The 27,678-nt window shown below is 36.8% G+C and overlaps 1 protein-coding gene across 1 annotated transcript; it reads right to left on the bottom strand.

Moving 5' to 3' along the window:
• On the bottom strand, positions 1 to 23,858 carry gipr (gastric inhibitory polypeptide receptor). Its single transcript, XM_082180533.1, has 14 exons — positions 23,600 to 23,858; positions 11,595 to 11,754; positions 10,694 to 10,790; positions 10,258 to 10,365; positions 9,784 to 9,905; positions 7,070 to 7,176; positions 6,543 to 6,696; positions 4,652 to 4,811; positions 4,421 to 4,481; positions 4,247 to 4,316; positions 2,829 to 2,917; positions 2,044 to 2,182; positions 1,848 to 1,889; positions 1 to 1,483 (listed from the first exon to the last, which is right to left on the bottom strand). The coding sequence occupies exons 2-14, from the start codon at positions 11,649 to 11,651 to the stop codon at positions 1,130 to 1,132; spliced, it is 1,560 nt and encodes a 519-aa protein (XP_082036659.1). The 5' UTR covers positions 11,652 to 11,754; positions 23,600 to 23,858; the 3' UTR covers positions 1 to 1,129.
• Between the last annotated feature and the right edge of the window lie 3,820 nt (positions 23,859 to 27,678).

The raw sequence follows: 27,678 nt of genomic DNA, 5'->3' as shown, positions 1-27,678 counted from the left end.
TACAACAAAGACATCTTATATTTTGACAAATTCATGCCTGACCACAAACTCTTTGCACTCGGTTAATGTCATTCAGCACTGACAGGATGGTAAGAAATTTCCTCAGGGGACGAACGCAACTCTACAACACATCTGTGCAGTTCTCTCTACGTCCACGAGGTGGCTTTAGGTGTCAATGGATCCGGTGAATAACCTCAATGTGAAAACAACAGAATAACGGCCTCCGCTTGATGCATGAAATTTAGAAATGACATAATAAATTGCCTAAACCACAGTGAAAGCTCAGGTACAACATACGTAGATATCACTATTATTATTGAACTCTTCCATTCATAGTAACAGAAAAAGAATGTGTCCAGTGAAGTGAAAGCGCACACAATGTAAGAATAGATCTTAGTACTTGTGAGTGGTTCAAAAAAAGAGGGGATACACTGATTTAAGCCTTCATAAAGTTTTGGAAACAATCTGTTTCCATGTTTGATAATGTTGTTACTGTTACCTAATAACTAAATTACCCTCTAATTCTTTTAGACATATAGTTCACAGTAGGTTTCTGTCATGGCACTGAATGAAAAGGGATTAAGCCATCGAGTGGAATGCAGAAACATAAAAAAGGAATTAGATTTCCTGCTGTTTAAGAGAGTGCCTAGACTACCGCACCGTTCTGGTTGAGCGGGTTACACAAGAGCCATACAAAACCTCCATGTTAGACATTTAATGCCTCCAGATATCAGGGTGAGGATGTGCTTTAGACATAATGCTAGTGCTAATTTGCTGTTTATGGACATTTTATACGTTTTATTAACTTTATCATTCGTCCTTATTCTGTATGTATACAGTCTCCCCCAAAAGTATTTAACCTGCACATAAAATTGACTGCATTAGATAACAAACATCAAACCATAACAGAATGTTTTGGCGCATAACATAATTAATCTTGTGTCCAAATTGAGGTATAGTGGTAAATATCAAATGAGAAAAACAAAAACAATCTGTTTGGTGTAATGTGAGAAATGTGATGTAGGAATATCCTTTTTATAGTTCAAAAACAATGAGATCTCTTATTCCAAGACACTCTGTGATATCCAGCTTTGTTTGTCCAATCAATGGCCAGCACAGTCCACATCATTCAGCAGTAGCTCTCGGAAAACATGGTTGTGCCCTCTGCGGCACACTGGGGTAATGTTGGCACATCCAACCCGTTCAGAACCTGTTTTCGGGCAGAGATGTAGCAGTACGCCTTGCCTTTCTTTGCTCCAGGATGGTAGTGTTGTTGAACGGTCAGGTGGGCGTCTGTTGGTGTTGGGTCTGAGCACAGTTGGCAGCCACTGTCCAGAAGGCACTCTGGAGAACAGGCTGGATCATGGTGGCACACAGGACTGGCACCTCCCTGCTGTGTGTTGCTACCTGTATTACGCTGGTCATCCAAAATGCTTATTCCCAATCTCCATCGCTGCCATTTCTTTTTGATTTCTGACTGTACCTGAAATCAAAGACACGATAGGTAAGATAGCAGTTATGTGAATATATATATAGCATAGGATAGCAGGGTTATTATCGTACTAAAATACATTTTCTAAAATTAAAACGTTATAGACATAGAACAATAAAAAAAACAATGAATAAAAATGACAAAAAACAAAAAAATTACTAAAACGTAAAAATTTAATTGAAAACATAATATATAAAAAATAAAATCTAATTCAAAATATTAACAAACTATAATAGCATATCAATGATAATAAAATACCACTAATTATATACAGTTTTTTATTTAATTTTATTTAAATACATTATTGAGTATACATAAAAAATATGACACTATACAGTATAGAAAAAATATATACCTCTTTATTGACAAAGCAGTATAGTATGGCCACCAGAAAACCCTGTGGGGCAACAGCAACAAATGTGTCAAAATGCATTAACTGTAAGGATATACACTACATTAAAATAGTGCATGGAAAACAAAAAAGTAAGTACACTTGATGATCTAGGCCATGTTGTGACACGGTCTGTCTCGCTTGATCCCCTTAGTTGTACCTGAAAGGAATTGAAGAAGAGTTCAAAGAACAGGTTGACATTGCGAAGTACGCCCTCAGTCTGTTCCTCTGTCATCACAGCAAACACCACCTCATGAATCCCTAACAGGGGAATGAGGGTCAGCGTGGACTTGGCTAACCTGAGGGACCAAGAATATTAGACGCAGATTATTAAAAAACACAATCCGGCCCATTTCGCTTCAAAATGCCATCAACTTTTTTTTCTTTTTTTTTTTGTGATCACATTGTTTCAGATAAAAAAAAAAAAAGATCAAAACCTTTTAGGTTTTATAAATGTTTGAAGAGAGATTTCATAGGCAGATAAATTGACAATAGTGAGGCACTGTGGGTGAATCAAGAATCTAATAAGCCTCCATCATTATTACCAATACATATGCTTGTTATATTTCAATACACGTTTTAGTCCACTATGGATAGGAAGGATTTAAGCTTAAAGGCTAGAAATACATTCTCTGCTGGGAAAAGAACAGCTCCCTAAAAAATATGCTCCTCTCAAGGCTGACATTTGAAGAAGAGGATGAAACATTCTTCAAAATGGTTGAAACATTAAAAGCTTGCTAAGGCACTTTATGTGACACAGTTCCAGTTTACATAACAGAAATACCGGCTACAAGGAAAAACCAGCAGATCAGTTTGTTTTAAATAGCAAATTTGATTACAACAAGCAAAAAACAAACAAAAAAACAGACTAACAGATACTGATGAACATAAATTAAATCAAAACACTTCACTATTAAATTAATTTAAAATAAGACAAATTCTTACCTAAATTTATAATCTGTGTATCTCATCTGATGTGCTTTTAATTTGGAGATGAGGATCTGAATAATCCTTATAAATATGAAAAAGTTCACCTGCAAAATATGATTATTATATATAATTACATGTGGAATGCTCAATGTAAAGGCACACAAAACTTCTCATTCTGGAGAATGCAGAAAACTGCATAAATTATCCCAATTGAGAGTGACGGATCCGTTCAAACCAAGCCACAATAATTTCGGAGTACAGAAAAACATTTCCTCAACACAATCTCAAGAGTGCTCTAATGAGTCATCCATGTATAATGCAAGAGTTATTCATATGGTGTGTTCCAGTGTTGCACCAGCCATTCGTAAATTCGTTCTTAAATTGGAATGTAAAGTCCACACTAGAGGCTTATTAACTAGCTAGTTTGTAACTAACTCTGTACTCTATTCGGTTGCACCATTTGTTTATAAGGCAGAACAGCTAATAGGTCGTAAGCTCTCCATGAAGCAATGCGTAGTCACATAATGTGACATTTACCCTCAATGATCCAATAGCAGCCTTCAAATACGTAAGTTGTGAATAACATCATGAAAAATATATGTATTTTTTTTTATATGTAAATAACATTCAGAAACTGTATTTGAAATTTGAAAATGACATTCATTACATTGTATTATTTTAAATGCACAACATGGACCGATGCATATAGAGGAGTGCATTAGGACGGGTTCTTGTTGAAGAGCCTCTAACAAAGTAATCTGCACATAATGTTCTCTCTCTTAAATATAAGTATGTGTAAATGTCAGCATTATCATACAGTATATGTCTAAAGAATTGAAGTCTGTCGGGTAAAATAAAAGCTTTTTTGATGCAGTTCAGTCAGTCTGCTTTTTTATTCTAAGTAACCATTACTCCCGATGGGAGACTTCCGTAAATATTTAGTTAATACGTAGAGCTATGCTTTAACTGAGTTTAATGGTGCAACACAAAAATATTTAGGTTAATAAGTGCGCAAGTTGTAACAGTGACCATTTACGTCAAGTTGTCTGCTACAAATTATGCATAGCTGGTGCAACCGGCCCCAGATGACTCAGAACTTGGAATTCTCTCGCCTCCCACACAAAAATAACCACTGGAACATAGGTCAGAAATCCTACTAGTAAAGACGCAGCAGATCTTTCAGCCCTGACTATGATGAGAAGCACCATTTGTTGTCATTTCCAAGATGGTAGAAACTAACGCAATGTTCCATTAGTTGAAAATTTCAAGTTCTGAGTTATCTGGAACATCGGAATTGGGAAATTTCCAGTATTCAGTAGAAATAAAAGATCTGTAAGCACATATACTGTAAGCATATGTGAATGACTATAAATACAATCAGAGAACAAATTCAAATTTTAGACAAAATGAGATAAATATGGAGGAAAACTCACTAAAATTGCCAAAAGGATTGGCGTTCGGATGATCCACCAATATGCCATATTTTCGTTGATCTCCCAGCACCTTGAGAAATGTGTAGGGACATTTGTAATGCTTAACCAAAGTTGCTCTTAATCTTTAACTAAATGAAAGAAGGCTGTTGCATCAAGACTTCTGGCACATCTTACCTAGTGTTCTCATACAAGTAACGAACAACTATCCAAGGCACCACAAAGAGCACAGGCGTTCCTGTCAGAAAACAAGCAAGACACCTGCCTCACATTTGTGCATCTACATTAGCATTTAATTGATATATATATATATATTTAATGGTTTTTTATCAATTTATGAAATGAAGTATTCCACTTATTTTCATGACAATTGTTCTACAAAAAGAGTAGAATGAGTTTGTTACACACCCCAGCCGATGAAGAGGTACACACAGAAGTAACTGTTCTCTGAGAAGACCATCAGCACCAGCAGGTTGTGAAGATATAGACCTTCTACCAGTAGCCAATAGTAGTTGGCCCCAACACAATACTGCATCAGGACCTGAGCCACACGGCAGCCTGACATCACCTGTGGGAGTTTAATGTGGGTTTACTGTATCAAACAATGTACTTGAATAGTTTTGTAGCAGGAGCGTTTCCTCAAAGGCAAAATTGGATGAAAATAAATCCACAGTACAAAGATAAAACAATGCAAATATTACAAAATATGAAATTAAAAAGTGTATAAATCACACATTTTTTCTAAAATGACACACAATGGCACCAGCAGTTAAAGTTACAGCGGGATGCAACATCTTTCTTGGTTCCCCTCAGCTCAATGACTTTTAAAGGGATAGTTCACTTTGAAATTAAATTTTGGTATGTTTTAGCTTACCTCAAGGGCATCCAAGATGTAGGTGTCTTTGTTTCCGCAGTAGTTTCAATTTTTATATTTTTAGGTCAAACCGTTCTTGTCTGTCAGTCATATAATGCAGGTCTATGGTCACCACCTCAAAGAGCATGCACAGAGTCCAAATTAAATAATTCCCCATCGTAAGTACACATTGATAGCCTAAGACACGAAACGAGCGGTTTGTGTGAGAAAACGAACAGTATTTATATCGTTTTTACCTCTTGTACACAACCACGTCCAAGTGATCTGAGGGCGCGCGCGCTTCCTGGTGTGTGACATATGCGCGCGTTCTGGCTTAGTCTGTGCAAACAATGAGTGACATACACGCACGAGAGATCACTTCCGGCGCTTTCCGTTTTTAAAAACGATATAAATACTGTTCGTTTTCTCACACAAACCGCTCGTTTCGTGTCTTAGGCTATCAATGTGTACTTACGATGGGGAATTGTTTAATTTGGACTCTGTGCATGCTCTTTGAGACAGTGACCATAGACCTGCATTATATGACTGACAGACAAGAACGGTTTGACCTAAAAATATCAAAAGTGAAACTACTGCGGAAACAAAGACACCTACATCTTGGATGCCCTTGAGGTAAGCTAAAACATACCAAAATTTAATTTCAAAGTGAACTATTCCTTTAACAGACCCCCCTAAAGTGAGCCATGGGTTTGGTGAGTTTAACTGAGAATGAATGGGGAAAAAGTAATGTGAGAGGAGACAATGCTTCCATTGTGCTTTGATTGGCCTATTACCATGTTCATACTATACAATCTGGATTCATAAATAGGTCTGGACAATTAAAGAATGGTGTTAATGGGAAGACTAATTCAAAAGTAAGTATACAACCCTAATACATGGATATCTCGCTTTACAACACATCAAAAACAAACTAAAAATGACTTGAAAACATGATCTTTAATTTTTTTAGTGAGCAATCAGCTTGGTGGAAACCCTTGGTAGGCTACATCTCTGACTGTGGCCAGTGTTTACTGATCTTTGATGATCAGTATTTTGATGACTGATAATACGATAATAATTTTATTAAAAGACTATTAAAAAAACATCAGTTGAAAAATAAAATAGACATGAAATCTGAAATTTGTTTATCTAAACTTATTTAGTTTTTATTTTGTGATAAATTTAAAGATGCTTAAAAAACACTAACTTAATTAGATTTATATGTTTAATAAATAGAACATTAATTACAATTTTAATATAAAAATACAAAATAGAATAATATAAGCAATGTTTATTTACACTGCAAAACATTAAGTGTAACTATAACATGAATTTATATTTGATAAAAAAATACTGAGGACTTTGCCTCCTCATTCCAGAACAGCAACTGTTTTGCAGCGTGTAATTACTGTAATGTAATTGAGTCAGTACTGTATTTCTGCTTACCTCGTCACTCAGAACGATTGAAACATCTTTGTTGTCCCTGAACTCTGGAGCGTCTTTCATGAGAAGCGCGTCTCTCGTGAGGATGGACACAGCTCGCAGGATAAATGAGGCAAACAGGTTGGTGTGGATGTAATTACGTGTGCAACGCAGCTTCCTGCAATATTACACACAAACACATTATGGCTTTTCACACTTAAAATACTTAACCCTGGGTCAATATAAACACTGGGTGAACAAATCTTGCTTCACTTTTCAGACTGATCATTACTCCTAGGTACTCATAAACTCATGTTTCACACTATAAATTCCTGAATCCTGGATTAACGTTCTTATTTGGAGTGTCAGTGTCATTGGGCGAACAGCACGCAACATGTTTACATTAAGGCTCTTGCTTTTATGTCTTTTTATTCATCATATTGCAGGATGCAGGATGATGAATTAGGCCAACAGCTTTATATTGTTTTGTTTTTCTTCTTCTTCTGCATGCCATGTTCTGCTCACTTTTCTGAAGTAAAGCGATCACTCACCTGAATATGAGAAGTATGACGAGGGCTAAAGACAGGCTGGCCAGGGACAGAGAGTAACCAACTGTGTACATCACCCTGAAATAGGCCAAGATCATCATCTGATTCTCCTGTGAAGACAGCGAGTGAAAGAATAGCACTACACAGACATAAGCCAATTTAATTCATGTGACTATTCTGAAAGAAAAACCTTTTCAAATGTCTTGTGTGGGATATGGAGGCAAAGCTTCAGAGAAATTCTGACATTTTTCTAACTCTGCCATACTGACAACCACTGAAAGCTGCCTTAGGCAGAGTGTAATGACATCTTTATATTCACGAATCACACTAGCGAGTAATAGCCAATAACTCTGGAAAATAACTCTGCGAGCAGGAGATAAAGTCTCCTTCGCCAGTAAGAAATGAGAGCAGAGCTCTGCAAATGACACTAGTGGGACTGCTTTCCAAGTGCTTTGGTTAATGAAATTACAGAACCACATAAAAATTCACACAGCGAGTTTCCTATTTTACATAAATTCTCCATACACCACAAATCAAACTGGTTTCTTTCACTGAGAGCTTTTCCAGTCGTTTTGAACAACAACATGTACACTTGCTAGTGTGATCCATGAAAATAAAGATGTCATTACTCTCTGCCTGAGGCGGCTTTTAATGGCTGTAAGCATGGCGGAATTTAAGAATTGACTCCCTTTCAATTCATGAATTGGAATTTTAATGAACTGGCACCACAGGAAGTTAAACTGGAATTTGAACTTGGATGACAGTAAGTGGAATTTACCGAATTGCAACTTGCATTCAACAAAGCCACAAAACTAATTTAATTGGTCCAGGATCATTTAAATAATTACATGATTTATTTGACTAATGATGCCTATTTATTTCCTGATCTGCAGATATTTTTCTTTAACCAAGTTCAACAAGATTTTAACTTTATCAAAATTATTTAAAAAAAATTATATATACTGAATAATATAAAGCATATATTAGGGAAGCCATATACTTATTTGAACATTTTAATTATCTCACCCATAGGGCATATCCATTTAAAAGTTTGGGGTCAGAATTGTTTTAGAAGGAAATTTGTTTAAAAAAAAACAAAACATGTATTCAGCAAGGATGCATTAAACTGATTTAAAAGTAATACAGTTTTTTATTTCAAATAAATGCCTTTGAATTTTCTATTCAGAAAAGAATCCTGAAAAAACACAACTGCTTTCAACATTGATAATGATAAGAAATGTTTCTTGAGCAACAAATCAGCATATTGATTTGAAGGGTTCTGAAGGGTCATGTGATACTGTGAAGACTGGAGAAAATTGATAAAGACTGGAAAATTCAGCTTTGCCATCACAGGAATAAATTGACATTTTAAAATATATTAAAACAGTTATTTTAAATTGTTTAAATTATATGTAACAATATTACTGTTTTTTTTTATCAAATAAATGCAGCCTTGGTGAAGAAATTTTTTTTTTCTTACGGAAACATTACATAGAAGGAAAATGCAATCTGCTAAAAACTTCAGGACCACTGACAAACCCTATACAGTTGTAATCAGAATGAATGGCACCCCTGGTAAATATGATCAAAACTGGCTGTAAAAAATAAATCTGCATTGTTTATCCTTTTGATCTTTCATTAAAAAAAATTGCAAAAATCTAACCTTTCATAGAAGTAAAAGAATTGAAAGTGGGGGGGAAAATCACATTATGAAATAAAAAAATTTCTCCAAAACACGTAAAATATCTCTGAAGTATATTCCCATTAATTACCTTTTTTTAGCACACCAGGGTGACTAGGAACATGAAATTGTCTAGCTATGACTTCACAGGAGTTTAAATATGGCCAAATATAAACATAAACACAAATATAAACACAAAGGCCAAATTCTCTTAATCATCCATCACAATGAGTAAAACCAAAGAATATAGTTCTGATGTGCAGCAAACCTACCAGATGTGTTTGGTGCAAACAGGAATAAAAAGTACCCCATGCCTGCGGTTAAATATACTGCTGGATCTTATATGTTGTGGGCCTATTTTTTTGCTGGAGGTCCTGAACATCTTGTTCAGATACATGGTATTATGGATTCTAGCAAATAGCCTACCAACAGATACAAAAATCAAAACCTGAATGCCTCTGCTACAAATCTTATAATGGGTCATGTTTGGATCTTCCATCAGGACAACGGTCCAAAACAAACATCAAAATCAACACGAAAATAGGTAACTGAGCACAAAATGAAGCTTCTGCCATGACCGTCCCAGTTCCCTGACCTGATGAGTGGAGTGAACTGAAGAGAAGAAGCACCAGCATGGATCTGAGAATCTGAAGGATCTGGAGAGATTCTGTATGGAGGAATGGTCTCTGATCTCTTGTCAGTTGTTCTCCAAACTCATCAGGCATTATAGAAGAAAACTCAGAGCTGTTATCTTGGCAAAAAGAGGTTTTAAAAAGTATTTAATAACAGGGAGCTAATAATTATGGCCAGCGTGTTTTTGAGAAAAGCATTTATTTCATAATGTGATTTATCCCCCACTTTCAATTCTTTAACTTCAATGAAAGGTAAGATTTTTGTGAATTTTTTTAATGAAAGATCAAAAGGATAAACAATGCAGATTTATTTTTTACAGCCATTTTTTATCATATTTACTAGGGGTGCCATTCATTCTGACCACAACCGTATACATGTACATTCATTTTAGGTGATATTTTACCTGGGCTATCTGCTGGCTGCCATCTGCATTGCATTGTGAGTGGTCTCTCCATGTACGGCTGTGGTTGACAGTGAGCCACTGGCCATCTGGACCACATTCCCGTGACACAAACCCATTACGCACTAAAGAGGACAGTAATGCATAACAGGTCTTCTTTTACTCCAAACATGTCTAGTATTGGAGAGTCTTCTATGAACCTTTTTATTAATTGAGTGCATGGAAATGACAACCAACAGCATAATTTATGGTAGTCACTCATTATTATGTTAGTATGTTCTAAATCTGTCTTATGATTTTTACCTGGCAGAAGATAAAATGAGTTTAAGATAAACAATAAACAATCATATTTTCACATAAACAAATGGTAAGCTTTAAGGTCCTCCTTTTAAAAAGAATATGGTGAAGTGCATGACATTTATGAAGCAATTATTATTATTTTTCTATGCCAACAGGCACTATTATTGGCAGTGGTACCTTGATCATACCAAGGCAGATACCAGGGGCACGACACTTTCACCGTTGTGTTGGGAACTCCATCTGTCCAACAAGCGTACATATCAAACATGCTTTTGCAAAACAAACCTAATGGAGAAAATAGAGTTAATGTGAATATAAAGGTGATCCAGAGAGGTTTAATAACTTTATATACTCCTGCCAGAGCTTATTTCATATATAAAATTGTATATCTAATTGTTGCATTCCATGTTAGAAGTATAACTAAAATGATCCTCATTGACACTCCTTATGCAAGCAACATTTATATGGGAAGAAATATTCACGACAAACATTTAGAGTGGTTAGTGTGTGTCTGTGTGTTTACTTCTCTTTATATACATAGTAAATCTCAACTAGCTGTTTTCCAGTGTTGATACAGAAACGCACACACACACACACACAAGCTAATGCCTACCCGAAGGTGTGGGTTGTGAGCTTATCTTCAAGATGCACTCGTTCCGATACCTGTTCCATTCCTGCACTGTGTCCTTCACCGTCTTCCCACTCACACTCTGAAATAACACATGACACCATGAGGTTACAACTTTCTTAAAACTAAATCATAATTGGCCTTATTTACTGTTTTAATACATGTTTCTGGTCTTATTGTACACAATGCTGCATGCAAGAAATTCTTACAGGTTTCCATGTTTTTTGCCTTGCAATAAAAATGAACAGAAAAATGTTTTTAAAAAATGGTTAAAAAAAAAAGTACACAAAAGCACTATAATGCCATGTGTCCACCAAAGAGTTTTCAATGAGAGCGACCCATGTTTGAAAACGACAGCAGCGTGACAAAGCGCTGAGCGTCTATTTCATGCTGACCGCTTGGCTTTTTTTTCCGTCTGGTTGCCAAGAGTTGAAAAATGTTCAACACTGGGTAAAACGCAGCGCTCATCACTGTCACTTCAATCACAATGGAAGGGCAAGACAAACACCACACCGATCAACCGTCCTCTCTTTCTACATGGTTCAGCCATATCTTCATCCAAATCAAGGGACAGAGCAAGTACTTTACATTGTGTCAACATTTTTATATTCAGAAACAAACTATCTGCGAAATCAGAAACTAGTAACACTTCCGCGGATTTTCCATAGCGCTATCGAGCAGCTGGCTAAAAATACTTTGGTGGACACACAGCCTAAAAGTAATATAAGTAGGCCTATAGTATTGCAGGCCATATGAGAGCTTTATGGAAAACACACACTCAAACAGAATGAATGTATTTTTAGGAACTATTCCTTCAAAATGAACATTTAGAAATGCATTAACAACAAGCTAGTTTTTGCTGCAAAATGTATATGTTGATCAATACCTCAGCTCTGCACAAGACGGACAGAGTGAGGAGGAAGATGGTGGAGGTGCTCTTCATCACTGAAACAGGTACCAGGGGCCAGACATCTTAGAGCTGGGCCCTCATCCAACCAGAACCAGAGCAGGCCATTCTTTCAGACCTGTACGCCACCAGCTGCGCCCTTCAGGACCGAAACATATAGCAGAGAATTAATAACCAGATGGCTTCAAGCTCTTGAACTTCCAATCTCTGTCTGTCTATACTTTATGTGGTCTTATTAAATCCTTAACACATGAAAGTACTCATGTGCCCAAAACCTGCTTTAACTTCAACCTGAATACTGCTCGATTCTGTCCTTCCCCTCACATCTACATAATACTGTATGTACTCCAGTCTTTGTATAGTCATAAAAATGTACAGTCATTATACAGAAACAGAAATCTGCCTATTAAAATTAATTAAATACATGAATACATAATTTGAATAATTAAAACACTGTTAAATGTAATCTTGTACAAATCTGAATATAAATATGAACATATCCTATGTATTTATATATTTTAGTTATTTAAATTTATAGAATTAGTATAGAACTTGAAAATAGTATAGAATTTAATATTAATAATCATCCATTTATTAGACCATCCCAACTAAAATATGTCTGCGGAAACAAAAAATGCATAAAAGATTAAAATAACCATTTACGTTTAGTCAGAATTGGTTGACTGAATAGGTTGCCCTTCAGCAGTCAATATAATCCAGACGCTGTTGCTAAATCTCAACTTAAATCGATAATGGTTCAAGGAGGAAGGTCATTTGATCTCCAAAAGAAAACTTGACTGAAGTCTCTTCAAGCGTGCCCGAAAGGAGGAAACAGTATGCTTAATCGAGATGATGTGTAAATAAATGAGTGTCCTGCTAAATCATGTATGATCAGGTAGGTGTTGAATAATGTAGTTGTTTTTGTGCTAAACAGGCTGGAAAGTGCTGAGGGTATAAACACAACACACATGGAGGACTTAGGGAAGGAAATTCCGGAAGAGGACATCCGTGTAGTCACTCTAATCACATTGCTAGGGGAATAGAAACAGTTTATTCCATCTCTTTCCCATGAACTTCACCTGTAATTTCAATAATTCAACAAAAAGGGGACGAGTGCAGTCTGTAGAGTCTTAATGCTTGAGTTGATAATTATTTATATATATTTAGTTTAGTTCATTACATAAACATGGAAAATGGTAATATTTCCTTTAAAAAGTTTCCCTAAATAGTGGTACACTGAAGCAGTAGTTTTCAACTGATTTTGTTATTAAAAAAAAATTTAAAATCAAATATTTCATTTTATTATTTGATTATTTTTTACAAAACTATTTAAACTGAATAGAACAAAGGTTACAGAATAGAACAGAGACAATATTTTGACACAACATATTTTGACACAATCCATATTTAACCATGTTTGTAACCATTTCTCTGACAATTTGTGTCAAAATACAGTAATATCAACAACAAAACATGCAGGAAGTCTTTTCTCCACCCTTTTAAATGCTGTTGCCTATTTTAGTAAATAGTTGGATTTTATCTGCATTTAGCATTGTTTTCCCCTGTTGTCTTATGACCAGGACTAGATGTTTGAGTCAAAACCTCATTACAGTATCATCAGCAGATCTCATCAGCCTTTATTTATGTAATGATTGTGTTGTCACACAATAAGTAATTTCTAAATGGGGTGTGCTCCATGACTCTTAGAAAGAGTATGCAATAATTTACTCTGAAGGCCAGAAACCAATTCTGCAATGTTTATATCGCCTCACCTTAAAGGTTCTTTTGATGAATTCAGAGCATACTTAACCCAGGATATCCACTTGTTCCCCAGCCAAAAATATATTTACACAAAACACTGGACACAGGAGAAAACACTCGCCTACCAGTTAAGTTTGACAAGTGTGTTTAGCAGGTAAAAAGTGATTTAGTTAATTGAATTAATTTGATTATAACACACTTGAGACCTATTTGGACTAGACTAGAAAAAAAAAAAGAAAAAAAAAAGGGAAAAAAAATGATATAAGCTTTCTGGACACACAAAAGAATTATGATTTTAGGGCTTCGGGTCATTTTTTCCCGCAAGGGGAGGATTTGTTACAGAATGTGAGGAGAGGATGAGGGTTAAAGTTTGCTCACCAAGGTTGCATTTATTTGATAAAAAAATATGGTAAAAACAGTATTATTGTGATGTAATTTATAAATTATTTCTTAAGAATGACATTTATTTTGTAACAATGTAAAATCTTTACTGTCACTTTTGATCAATTCATCCTTGCTGAAAAAAAATCTTACTGACCCTAAACTTTTGAACAGTTGTGCAGAAACATTTCTGTTACTTGTATGTTATTGTCAAAAATTCCACCATTGAATCCATACTGTAAATTTTTTTTGTAATTTTAACTGTAAAACACTGCAAAAATGTGACAGTAAAAACCTGTTAATTGGTTAATGGTAATTTCCCATTCAAAGGAAACTGTAATAGATCTAACCTTACATTTTGAGAAATTGTACAGTAAAATACTGTTAAATGTGCCACATTTGGAAGTAAAAAGAAGAAATAATTTAATAAATTACAGTGAAAAAACGTAAACATTCCCAGAATTCCTTTTATGAAACTTCAAATTTGTAAATTGGTAATTTTTTATTAATTATGTATATTTAAAAAAAAATCTGATCAGCTCTGTACTTTAGGGTTTTATGTTACATTTTGTTTTAAATAAATGTTTATTCCATTATTTTTGTGTTATTATTGTGTTACCATTATGTGTTTTGTGTTTGTGTGTATGTGCTATAACTGTGCACCTTCTATATTTCAGTATTTACCTCAGTTTGTGGAAAATCTGCTTGTGATTAACTTTGATTCATCATGTGTTTTTTCTTTTTACCACCTGTGTTATGTCAATATATGTAAAAAGTACAAAACAGATTTTAGTAGCAGTGTGACCAATTGCTAATTCAGCAGGAAAGGGCTGTTGGATTTACCGGTTTAAAAATTAATTTTTCTTTTTTTCCTTCTTTTTTTTTTACAGTGTGCACCATAAAGTAACTTGTGTGACATCAACTATTTCATAGGAGTAAGAATGAGCTTCAATGAGGACCAGACTTTGTCTGTCTATGCAAAACTATGATTATGTAACCATTATTTTGTAGGGAAACTTTAATGATTGTTTGCTGATACACATGAGAAATTTCAATGCAATTTCAGGAAAGCAACAGTACATCTTGTTTTTACACATCACTTAAAATTCAACCCAAATAGAATCTGGGTTCAGAATCTGGGATCAGTCCTGCACTTTTCTTAATGCTTGAAAGAAACAGAAATTGAAAAGATTTGTTCAGAGTAATATAGCTGATGTTTCAGGCAGTCCTGCACTCAGAGACCTTCACACACTAACAGTGTGTCACTAATAACAAGTGCAACACCAACTAAACTTTAAAAGCAGCAGCAACATTAATGACGGCTATTTACTTGTTTACACAACTCATCTTCCGCCTGCAATCTGACCTTGAATGCACCAGACATAATTTATTACCCAGGTAAGTGGACTACGTATCCTACAGTCTACTGTGGCATCTAACCAAGGCCGTAACCATGTGTGTGTGTGTGTGTGTGTGTGTGTGTGTGTGTGTGTGTGTGTGTGTGTGTGTGTGTGTGTGTCTGGGGGGGGGGGGGGGGGGGTCTAATTGTAATTGTGAAGTAATCAATTGTAACTATTTACAAATTATACTATATTTTAAAATATGCACACATTCACTCTTACTTGTATGTCTAATAAGTTGAAAATGCAACATTTCTTTTCTTGTCACATTCAGTTATGAATTAGGCTACATGTTTGCATATTTTGATATATACAAAACGGCGAAATTTTATATCAAAAAGTGGTTTGCATCATTATATCTTACTGTAGGTGTTTTAACATTTATGTGAACAGTAAGGCCCGCCTTCTTTAATTTGATTGGCCATCTCAGTCATTTTGACGAAAAATGTAGTCATCATCGTAACAATATGCACTTTTAATGAATTTTTAAAGGGTTACATCATACTTCCTTTAAAAAAAAAAAGTATACTTAAGTTCAGTTTATTAAGTGTACTTAAGTTCAAGTGTACTAACACTAATATCAAAGTAGAAGTACACTTATAAGTGTACTATTTCAATAGGGATTGGGACTAAATTGGCCTAAAAAAGTATACTTTAAGAGTAAACTAGTTTACAACTAAGTTTTTTGTTTGTACTGCAACTATTGGCGCTTTTCCACTGCATGGTACGGCTCGGTTCGGCTCGGTACGGTTCGACTCGGCGCGGAACGGTTCGGCTCGCTTCGCTTTTCCACTGCGTGGTACGACTCGGCTCGGTACGGCACGGTTCGCTTTAGCTCGGTTGCTTTTCCACTGCAGTTAGTACCGCTTCAAAGTGGGTGGGACTGATCGTTATAGTTGCCGTCTCTTCTGCCATGACATCATCATATTAAATGCGAATTTTTCATTCCGTGTTTCCCCATCCGCTCCTCGGCAACCAACGAGAGGAACGTCTGCACCTCGTCCACTGACCACGATTCAGCCATTTCTTTTTTTAAGTTTATACTCTTTTTTTGAAGCAAATACTTTTAAAACAGGCACTACGGTGTTGGCTGTTGTCTACTGGCTATTTAAATCTAGCGGGTTTAGTGTCTCGTGTTGTAAATACAATGACGCTGGTAGTGATGATTCTGTCTGACCAATCAGTGATCTGCAGTGTTTTCACGTCACATTTTAGTATCGGTACGGTACGCTTGGAACCTCAACAGAGGTGGTACCATTTAAAGCGAGCCGAAGCGAGCCGTACCGTACCGTACCATGCAGTGGAAACGCGTCATAAGTGAGCCGTACTGAACCGAGCCGTACCGTACCATGCAGTGGAAAAGTGCCAAAGCGTGCCGTACCGAACCGAGCCATACCGTACCATGCAGTGGAAAAGCGCCATATAATACAAGTGAACTTATATACTGTTTACAAGTTAATACCTGTAGCACATTTTTTTGTTATTTTAAATAGCCATTTTCACAAAACTTTCATGGCCCTCAAAATATATGTTGTATGAACATGATATATCAAAAGAAACAACAGAGCATCTGCTTTTAAACAACAACAAAAAAACATGTTAGTCTAGCATTTTTATCAACACTTGAATGTGGGTAAGTTAGTTTCTTTCAAAATAAAATAAAAAAGCAACATTTTGAACAAAAAGCTATTTGAAAATAGTTTTTGTCAAAGACTTTCACCGGATCAGATTCAGAACGATGATGAAAACCTATATATATATAGACAGATTTCATATTCCAAACATAGATCACTTCCATCAACACCGCCAAAGCTTGCACAGAAGAGGCTTCCATGGTCGACATTTCATTCAGTGTGACATTAGGCATTTTTTATTTATATGCTGTTTAATGTTTGATGATTGTGTTATTTTACATGTGCATAAGCAATGCTTCTATCTGCATCTTCATCTGTGTTTTGTAACGGAGATTCCAGAAGATGCGTAATATCGCCCCCTACGGTGTAACAGTGAAAAAATGTATTGCCGGAAAATTCTGTCAATGGTGGGGAATTACATGTAGCCTACGTAGATCTGAAGTAAATTTCTATTTACACTACCAGTTGACTACGCAAAAATTCAGATACTCAGAATTTAGAACATACCTGTTTTCTTTATAAATCAATATTTTCAAACAATATTGTATAAGACAGTATGTAAAACTAAGTAAAAAACGTATTTAATAGGCTACCTACCAAATCAAAAGTCTAAAGGCAAGCCAAGTATAATTAGAATACTTAATTATTGATACCTCTGTACAGAAAGGCGGAGTACCAGGAGTCCCCGGTTGTATCGAACACAAGATCATCGAGGACGCTAAGAGGAACCAGGGAGATCTAGCAGTCCTGTGGCTTGACCTAACAAATGCTTATGGCACAGTGCCGCACAAGTTGGTCGACCACACACTCAGAGCCTATCACATCCCCCAGAAGGTACAGCTGCTCCTCTGGATTACTTCGGGCACTTCAAGATGCGCTTCACCTCTGGTGACTTCACTACCAACTGGCAGAGATTGGAGGTTGGAATTGTGACCGGATGTACCATCTCTGTGATTCTGTTCGCAGCGGCGATGAACCTCCTCGTCAAGTCAGTGGAGAAGCCTAGACGGGGAACTGTGCTGTCAAGTGGAGTCCAACCGGTCCCAATCAGGGCTTTTATGGACGACTTGACATTAACAGCGAGGTCAGTCCTGGAGGGCAGATGGATCTTGGAAGATTTGGTAGAGCTCACCACAGCAGCTAGGATGGAGTTCAAACCCTCAAAATCGAGAAGCTTGGTCCTGAAGCGGGGCTGTGTGCAGGACCGCTTCCGGTTTAAGATCAGTGAAGATACCATCCCAACAGTCACGGAGAGACCAGTAAAGAGCTTATGGAGGTGGTACAGAGCCGACCTGACTGACAAAGCAAGCGTGAAGGAGATGCTAAACCAAGCACAAGAATGGCTGAAAGCCCTGGAGATGAGTGGCCTGCCCGGCAAGTACAAGGTATGGGGCTACCAACAAGGCATCCTTCCAAGGCTCCTGTGGCCACTGCTTGTGTATGAGGTCCCCTTGACAACAGTGGAGGCTTTGGAAAGGAGAATTAACAGCTTTGGAAAGGAGGTGGCTGTCTGTCCCCAAAAGTTTTTGCTCTATAGGGCTATACAGCTCAGGGAGCAAACTGCAATTGCCAATTACATCAGTCGTGGAGGAATTTAAGACAGCCAAAGTTCGGTTGGCCATGATGTTGCGCGACAGTGATGATCAGGCTGTGCGACAGGCCAACATCGTAGTGAAGACGAGACGGAAGTGGAAGGCCAGCGGAGCTCTGAGGGAAGCGGAGGAGCGCTTACAACATGCAGACATCATGGGCACGGTGACCCAGGGGAGGCTGGACCTGGGAGTCATCACCCGAGCAAGCTGGAAGGAGGCAAGGGCAAAGGACCGGAAAGGGATGGTGCAGAAGGAGATTCTGGCTGTGGAGGAAGAGAGCAGACAAGTCAGGGCAGTAGCCATGAAACAGCAAGGCAGCTGGACCCGGTGGGAAAGTGTCAGAGGAAGATCCCTCAGTTGGAAGGACATCTGGAATATGGAGGGGCATCAGATAAAGTTCCTCCTTAGCTCCGTGTACGATGTACTGCCAACACCAACAAACCTCCAAAGATGGAGACTGACAGAGGATCCCTCCTGTGCGCTGTGCAAGAGACCGTCAAACCTGGAGCACATTCTGTCATCCTGTCGGGCAGGCCTGAGTGAAGGGAGATTTAGGTGGCGCCATGATCAGTTGCTGGCACAACTGGCCGATGGACTGGAGAAGGAGAGGAAGCGGAAAAGAACCAAGGCCCAAGACAAAGGCCCCCGCTTCATTGGCTTCCTCAGGCCTGGGGAGAAGGCAGGCAAGGAGGACAGATGTTTAGAGATCCTAGGTACGGCAGAGGACTGGGAGATGAGAGTTGACCTCGGAAGGCAACTCAAGTTTCCAGAGGAGATTGCCGTAACCAGCCCCCGACCAGATATCGTGCTCTGGTCCCAGGCAACAAGGCAGGTGGCCCTAATAGAGCTGACGGTACCCTGGGAGGAAAGGATCGAGGAGGCACATGAACGCAAGCTAGGGAAGTATCAGTCCCTCATCTCTGAGAGCCAGCAGAGGGGTTGGAGAGCCTGGAATCTACCGGTGGAGGTGGGTTGCAGGGGGTTCCCGGGACAGTCACTTTGGAGAGCATTGGGGACTCTTGGGGTCAGAGGGGCAACCCGCAAGAACCTGGTGAACAATATATCAAGGCAGGCAGAGACAGCATCCAGATGGCTGTGGCTGAAGAGGAGCGAGCGGTGGCTAAACCAGGCTGGCAGAGAGGGCGGGGATCAGAGTTGAGTGGTGAAGTCCTGAATGACAGAGGGAGCAGTTCCAGGACGCTGGTTCTGCTGTCAAGCCCCATTGAGGTGTCGTGGGCTAGTTGATGAAACACCGGTGAAGTGGGGTGCCCATTTGAAAACCCAGTGAAGCCAACAGGTCTTAACCATGTGGCTCTGCCCTCAGTTGAAGACGTCTGAGGGGAGCGACTTCTATGCTGGCCACCCACATAAGGAGCAGGACATAACCCCTGCCAAGTGTGGTGGCTGCGATATACCCTATCGTTTATAGACATACATTTAAGTATATCTGGATAAAAAGATTGAAAACAAGTATATGCCAAATATACTTATACTTTTTTGTTAGTATAAATCAAGTATACTTAAGTGTAATTTTATGTATATTTCTGAGAAGTACATAAAAAGTAGACTGAAAAAAGTATACTTGCTAATTTTTAATTTCAAAGAAATATACTAACAGCACACTTGAATAAACACATTTTTTTTGTAAGGGTTGCCCCATCAAGAGTGTGCAGCAACGTATTTCTGTCAATTAATGTGCACAAATACATAATACTGTGAAGTTCACAGTTGTTTGCAAAGGGTACTTTTATTGGTACTGCGGTTCACCCAGCACAGAAATGATAGCCATTGCTTTAGACCCCTGGCTAGTTTGATTTAGATGATGTTTTCTTATTTCAACAAGCCAGATATGTTAGAACTGATGTCCTCTACTCTGAGGAATGCAGAATGGGCATATTTGGAGATCTATGAAAGCACTGAAACACAGGTCCTCCTTGCACTGAATTTAATGGCATACACTCTCACTCAAAGCAGCTTGTTTAACATTCCTATACTACATCTTTTAAAGCCATCTATATGAAGATCAAAAATGGTTTTCCCAAAACCAGTCCCAAAGTTAGAAGGGTCAAAGAGGATAAAAGCGGGGGTTCCATTAGCTGTATCAGTTTATTTATTTGGACTGTAATGTATCCTCAGTGCAGTCCGTTCTTTAGAGAGTGATTCAGAATGACTCAAATCAAATGTTTTTTTGTTTTTTTAAAACTGGAATTGGCAATAAGTCCACAAAGAGTTTAGAATATCAAACTTAAAAAAGAAGTTTTTAGAATTATTTGAGATAAGATTGTGTATGAGGTTATTTTTTTGCACAACTGAAGATTCCTCAATTTAGTGTAATACAAAAATAATTCTGTGAAATAAGGCAATACATATAACAATAGTATGGTGACTTGACTTTATTTGCTGTAAAACAACAAATAGTACGTACCAATCCAACATCATAAGAAAACTTAAATAATTTACGTTTCATTTGAATTTGTAAAAATGTATTCTATTGATTTTTTTTTTTTTTTAAAGCATAAAGGCCCACACCCATAAACGGAACCCTCAGTGGGACGTAAGCAGATCCTACAAAAACAATGTTCAAACAAATTCGCCACCAAACTATTTTACCAAAATGTAAAATAATAATGAACTGCCATGAGAGTGTGTTGGTAAGTACATAAAGTAAGTTACTCCACTGAGACACATCCCAAATGTCCACGTCCTCCATCCTTATACATGCCTCTACTTTTACACCAAAAACAATAATTTCCAAACACATCAATTTGTTATGTGCTCCTGAAATTAGTAGTTTGATTTCCTATTATGATTCAGATTTGTATTAATTTCAGGAGCACAAAACAAATTCATGAGTTTGGAAATTATTGTTTTTGGCCCTACAAAGGCAAAACGCAGTACCCAAACAAACACTAAAGCAAATAAAAATATATTTAAAGTATATTATATAAAAAATATTATATTTTATAATTACATTTTTATTGTTTTAATATCAAATTTCCTTTTCTCTCCTTTCTCTGCCTTTGTAGGGAAGAACACATGAAACATCACCTCACAAAATGTTAACTTCACCTTACTTTATTTTAAATGAGAAAATCATGTTTCAGATTCTTTTGTGGCATGTTCCTTATTTCTAACTGAGGATATGGTGGAAACTCAGTGATCCAGAACAATCATGTGTCAGATTCATTTCTGGCATGTTCCTTATTTCTAATTGAGGATATGGTGGAAACTCAGTGATCCAGAACAATGCAATATTATTCCATGATAAACTGCATTGCATTGCACATCCACTCACAACATGTATTGCACAAGAGTAAACAAAACATCATCTGAGAATGTACAGTCTCATAACAACTTTCATTAGTATCTATTTTAGGTAAATGCAAATGCAAGATCCTCCTCTGTAGACCCACAGCTGTAGGGACATTATTGTATGTTCAGGATCAGTCTGGCATATCCAAATACAAAGCAAGACGATCAGAATAGCACCACTGTACGATCCAGGAATAAATACTGATGCTGGTATCCAGTGAGAGAAACGTGAACATAAACATTTAAAGACAAGAAAAAAGTAAGGAGCATAAATTCCTTTGCTAGTAGAAGGAAGGAGATTTGAAAACAGGGTGAATATCAAATAGAACAAGTGACATCATGACAAACAGACAATTCTGCAAACCAAATCATGGATACAAATTGATAAATCTCAAATCAAGCAAGTAAAGCTGGCAGACACAAGTACTATATCCATGATCTGAAAAAACAATCAATGATAATCTGAGAAACTGAACTCTTGACTGAGTGAGCGGTGAGCATATTAACTGCTTTCACTTTAGAGTGGAAAACTTTCACATGAACACACACATAGTCCTATTAATTATAACGATTATGACGAAGTGTTGAAAAACATTAGCACTGTGTATTTTTCTGCTCCTGCTGCGGTGCCAAGGCCATCTCCTTTTAACTCAGCTCATATAAATGGGTTCATATTTGCACACAAGAATTGGTACTAACCGTAACCATAAAGTACTACATCACAATTCATTTTCATTCATTCACTTTTTAAATTTCATATCCCTTGTAATAATTCACACATTATTATTTTTTAATTAACCCATTAGACATTTTAGATAAAACCACATTGTTCTTCAAAGTCAACATTTGCCACATACAACCATAAGTTTTACTAAATGATTTCAGATGTTATAGGCTACATTTTTAAGTTGCACTGGTTATTTGTAGTGTTGTTGTTGTTGTTGTTTTTGTGATTTTTATTTTTATTTTAATAGCACATTTTATTGCAATAAAGTCTGTCTTCTTCATCGTTTTATGTTCATCCAAAACCATTGTGCTGCGTAGCCTATATTACCACTGAAAATTTGAGAAAGTGTTTATATGTAGGCTACCACAGACATTAATTTGAAGTGACATCGTTTCCTTGCAGCTGACATATTTGGCTTATATTAAAATAGCCTACATTTTATATATAAAGCATTATGGACAATATATAGAGCCGGTCAGAGAGAGAACGAGAAGAGTCGTGTTGCCCGCTGTTGAGACATGTCCGTTAGGCTTTTCTCAAGACAATCCCACGTTCTTTAGTTTCACTTGCACGCCGGTAATTGATTTTAATCTCAAAAAGACTTTAATGGGCTGAACGCCAAACAAAACAGATGTTGAAATTGATTAATATGATAGACTATCTAAAATAGAATTATAACCAATTGAATCACACCTATTACATTTAACCATTTGGTTAAAAACCCCTCAACCGCGTCTAATGGCACAGCACCTTGTTGTTATAAATATCTTTGATAGGCTATAATACACTTAAAAGAGCACGGTTACATTAATTCAATAGGCTACGTCAAGCAATGGTTGTTCTTCTCTGATTAATAATAATTCATAATCTGCTAAATACCACAACACAGACAGAATTAGCCAGACAGTAACTTGTCAAGTCAAGCATATTGACAACCTAAATTAATTTGCAAATGAAAAGCGCGCCATGGTCAGGAACCCAGCACAACAGCATGAGAATCAATTTACCCATTTGCAGAGAAAATATTTTATCACTCAGGTTAAAAAAAGAGAATCGTTTTAATAAGCTATAGGCTAGATAGTGTCCATAGGCTACTTCATATTAAGCATATAGTTACAGAACATGGTATAGACACACATAACACAATTTCAATAGTATTAAATATTCAACGTCCTACCGTTCAGAGAAACATGTTTTTGGATAATAAGAAATGTTCTTTGAATTCCTTTGGTCGTGTTGAAATGGTGCTGTTAGCCAATCCAATTTCCTTAGTAAATGAGAAAAGTTGTGATGCTCGGCTTCTGGGCGAAATGAATCATTCTAGAAGTCAAAAGTCAGAAGAAATGAAACTGCGCTTCCACACGTTCATCAAATAGACAGTATGAGAGCGCGCGCGCCGCACAACACAACGTGTGGACGCGCGTCACCTACAAAACACAGTGAGACAGAAGGATGTTCTTTTTCTTTAAAGGGGCAGAAGCTAAATAAAGTCATCATGAGAAGGAACTAAATCGATAGCTTTTGCTAAATTAAACCGACTTAAATCGTGTGAAGGCTGAAATTACAATAATAGGAATATATATGGCCTATACATGATAAAAAACACATACAGGCTAAAATTGCACTGTGGTGTTGAAATGTTTGTATTGTAAGAAAACTTTCCTCACAATGGCTCTGCCTTCTGCTTGTTCATCATGCCAAAATGGGTCATCATCTATCATCAGCTATCAATAGCAGCATTCTTGTTCTGCCTTTTGCAAAACAAGAAGCAACCATATTGTTCAGACTATTCAACAGCATTCCAGGTATTAGGCCTAGCAATTATGATAAACAAATTCACACCCTGGACATGAGACAAACTCTTATTTTCTGACATATATAAACCAACAATAAAAATATATGTTTAAAATACAACTGTTATCAAAAATGGTACATTAACAATACAGTGAGTATAAAAGCAAATGTACTTGATTTAGTCTCTCAGAAATTGATCACAAGTCTTGTAATAGAGTAGCCTATATTTTAGCCTAATATTTAGCCTTTGAATTCATGTAAATCACAAATGACCTTTCCACCAGGCTAAATGTTTTTGTTATGTTTACATTAGCAACTGAAAATCTGTACGTTAATTTGAATCCACAGCACAATTACTGGTGAATTTGGGATGAATGTGTCATCTTAATTATACTTTCTAATTTTAAACAGCATCAGTTGAGTCACTTGGTATAGAAGGTTTGGCATTCTAACCTGTAACCCTGCCTTAACCACAAGGGATTTTGTCTGTTTTTCACACCCAAAGCAATGGCACCAGTAAAGATGATAGATTAAAACACATTACTAACTAAGCAGAGTGGTATTAACCAAACCCAGTATGACTCAAATGAATGTTTCCAAGATGGAATGTACATCTGTATTAATAGTTCCCAAAAAAATTCATCATAAGTTACCTTTTAAGATAAACTATTGTTTAATATACTCTCTCTGATGACACGTGGTGCTTTCACAGAGTGTTTAATCACAATTTCATGCAAAAGGTGAAGCTCCAGAACTTAATTCAGTGATTAGTTCAATTTATGAAATTTTACAGTCAGAGTGAAATATTTTTCATTATTTTATGTGTATATTACGAACATTCAAATCTACAGGTGTGAGAAATAAATTGCATGTGCCTGGGAAATTCAACATCATAAACACAAAAAAATGTTTCTTCCTGACAGAGTGAGTGCACACTTCCAAAATCTTATGTAATCTTAAAAGGGCTGTATTAAATAATGTTATATAGCTAAATTAAAATGGGTAGAATGAACCTATGCACTAGAATCTATTCAATAGGGTGAATGTACCATTACAGTTTTGCCTAATGTCTATTGCAACAGACACATTAGCAACATAAAGACATTATAGTCATTAGTACAGTTTAGCAGATACTTTACCAACTTAAAAGCAGAAACTAAAGTAATTTCAAAAACAGGAGAGAACCCCTCTCCTGTTTTTGAAAATTTTACTTAAGCCTCAACAATTAACTTAATTTTAAATCCTAAAACTATTCAAATATAATTAATATGCTCAGATGTTTCAGCAATTCCACAGAAGAATATTTGATGGAGACGCTGTCCACCGCAAAACATTACACTTTAATCAACTTATATTTGAGGTAAAGGTACCTCAGTTTTCAGAACCACATTTTGACTTTGACATGCATCATCATAGTCCAACTAGGATGGTTTTTATCTCTTAATATTCCATGAAACTGCATCTAGAATATTTTAAATACGATAGATTTCATTGAAGATGTTGATCATATATAGCTTTAATAAAGATTACAGCGCCACTGGACCCAGACAAATCATTTCAAGACACTTCAACCATTATCAGTAGGTTTCATCCAGGCCAATATTACTTGTTCTGCTTCAGTGGCCACTCAATATAAAGATAAATAGGTTTCATTTAATTATCTTTTCACAAAAAGCTGAATCATCAAATTGAATTAGCCAATGATCTCAAAACTGTTCAGTTGAGGGGGTAGGTTTTTAAAACAATGTGTGATAGGGACATGATCTGCAGAAAACTATACAGCACGTGCTGTAAAAAGCTGTACTGCGACATTCAGTTTAAAGGTGCAATGCAGATTCATTTAGCATACTTCATTTTGTATAATGTACTAAGACTCGAGGTGGACAAATGGTTGACTTTCTACAGTAACTTAAGTTAGAACAAAGATGACAAAATCAATTTTAAGTTCACAGGTAGGAACGAAGTGGTTAATGAGTAATTCAGGATCTTCAAATCATTTACTTTGTTTAAGGTTAATCTTAATGTTAAATGTAGATAAGAGGCCAACCAGTTGACAATTCTGGACAATTATACAGTACATTTCTTAAAACATCTGCTCTGACATCCTTAAAAGAATAGTTAGAATAGAAAAATACACCAAAATAAGGTCAGACAAGTTTAAAGTGGCGTGAGCAGGGTGAATGACTGAATGTTCATTATTGGATGAACAATTGACATATAGTGTCCTAGATATGTCAGAAGTAGCAAATCTAAAGTTGAAGGGTAAAAAGACTGAATAGTCTGGGATAGAAGTAATTGGCTATCCATAAAACCGTGTATCGGCCTGTTCACATCAAGATCTATGGTATAGCTCTGTTAAAGCATGGCATGTTTTTCAGAAACACTTTGTTATACTGGTTGAAACTCTCTTCACATCCTGATAGCAATCAATACTAGAAGTGGAAATATATATATTTTTTTTACATAGATCTTCTGTGGAAGTTTCAGGACCAAAAAATGTTCTTCCAATCATTGCATTAGGTAAGGATGTCTTTATTACCTGCATGTCAACCTATGTATTTCCATACCTTCGCACAGACATCACATCATACATCGTCAGTGCGTTCCATGACATGAGGCTCAATGCATTGACACACAGTCACAGAGCGTCGCAAACTAACAGCAGCCAACTTTTACAGTTCCTCCTGAACCAAAACAACGAGCTGCGTTCACGCTATGACGTAATTATCGTAATTAAGAGATGTCAACCTGAGACTTTCGTTTTCAGAACAGTTCACCAGACTTATTATTGAGAAATATGAGGATCCGTGGCTCTACCATTGGAAAAAGCGTAACTTGGATCACATGTGCCTTGATAACCAATCACATTACAAGATCACATCTAAAAAGATTTACAGATAAGATTTACAGATTTAGATTTACATCTAAAAAGATCAATCCAAAACTAATGTTTAAGAGCAAACATGTTGAAGATTAGCCTATGGGCTGTCGATTCATTAAATGACAAGCTTTTTCCTCACAAAAGCAGTTTATCCAGAGTAGTGAAGCCTCTCCTCCATTGACATCCATTTAAAAAAACAGCCTCTTCTCTCCACCCCTGTGTACAGCAGTATTAGGAGGCGTTACACTTTTTTCAGCTAAGGTTGCAGGCTTGCCTTCAAGTGGCTTTGGCTTGCATTTCATGCATTTCTATGGCAACACTATCAACGGTGAAATTAATCTGCTGCTTTCAGGTGGTATAAATCAGAGCTCTAAGTTGTTTACGTTCATTATTACTGTAATGTTATGTGCTTTGAGACATGAGGTTAATGCCAGTTCTCATGACGCTTTGCAGACACTGCTGTGTGCGTTCATGTGTCTTTCAAGGTGTGACTTTAGAGATGGTCTGAAGGGAGGGTGGGATATTATGCTTCCAAAGCTAGCTTGCTATTGCTAGCCTCTCCCAAATTGTCTAGCCTACCT

This window comes from Leuciscus leuciscus (genome assembly GCF_965113295.1).
Source record: "Leuciscus leuciscus genome assembly, chromosome: 9".
NCBI lineage: Eukaryota > Metazoa > Chordata > Actinopteri > Cypriniformes > Leuciscidae > Leuciscus > Leuciscus leuciscus.
The sequence above is the reverse complement of the archived record's forward strand: the minus strand, read 5'-3'. Positions and strand labels throughout refer to the sequence as shown.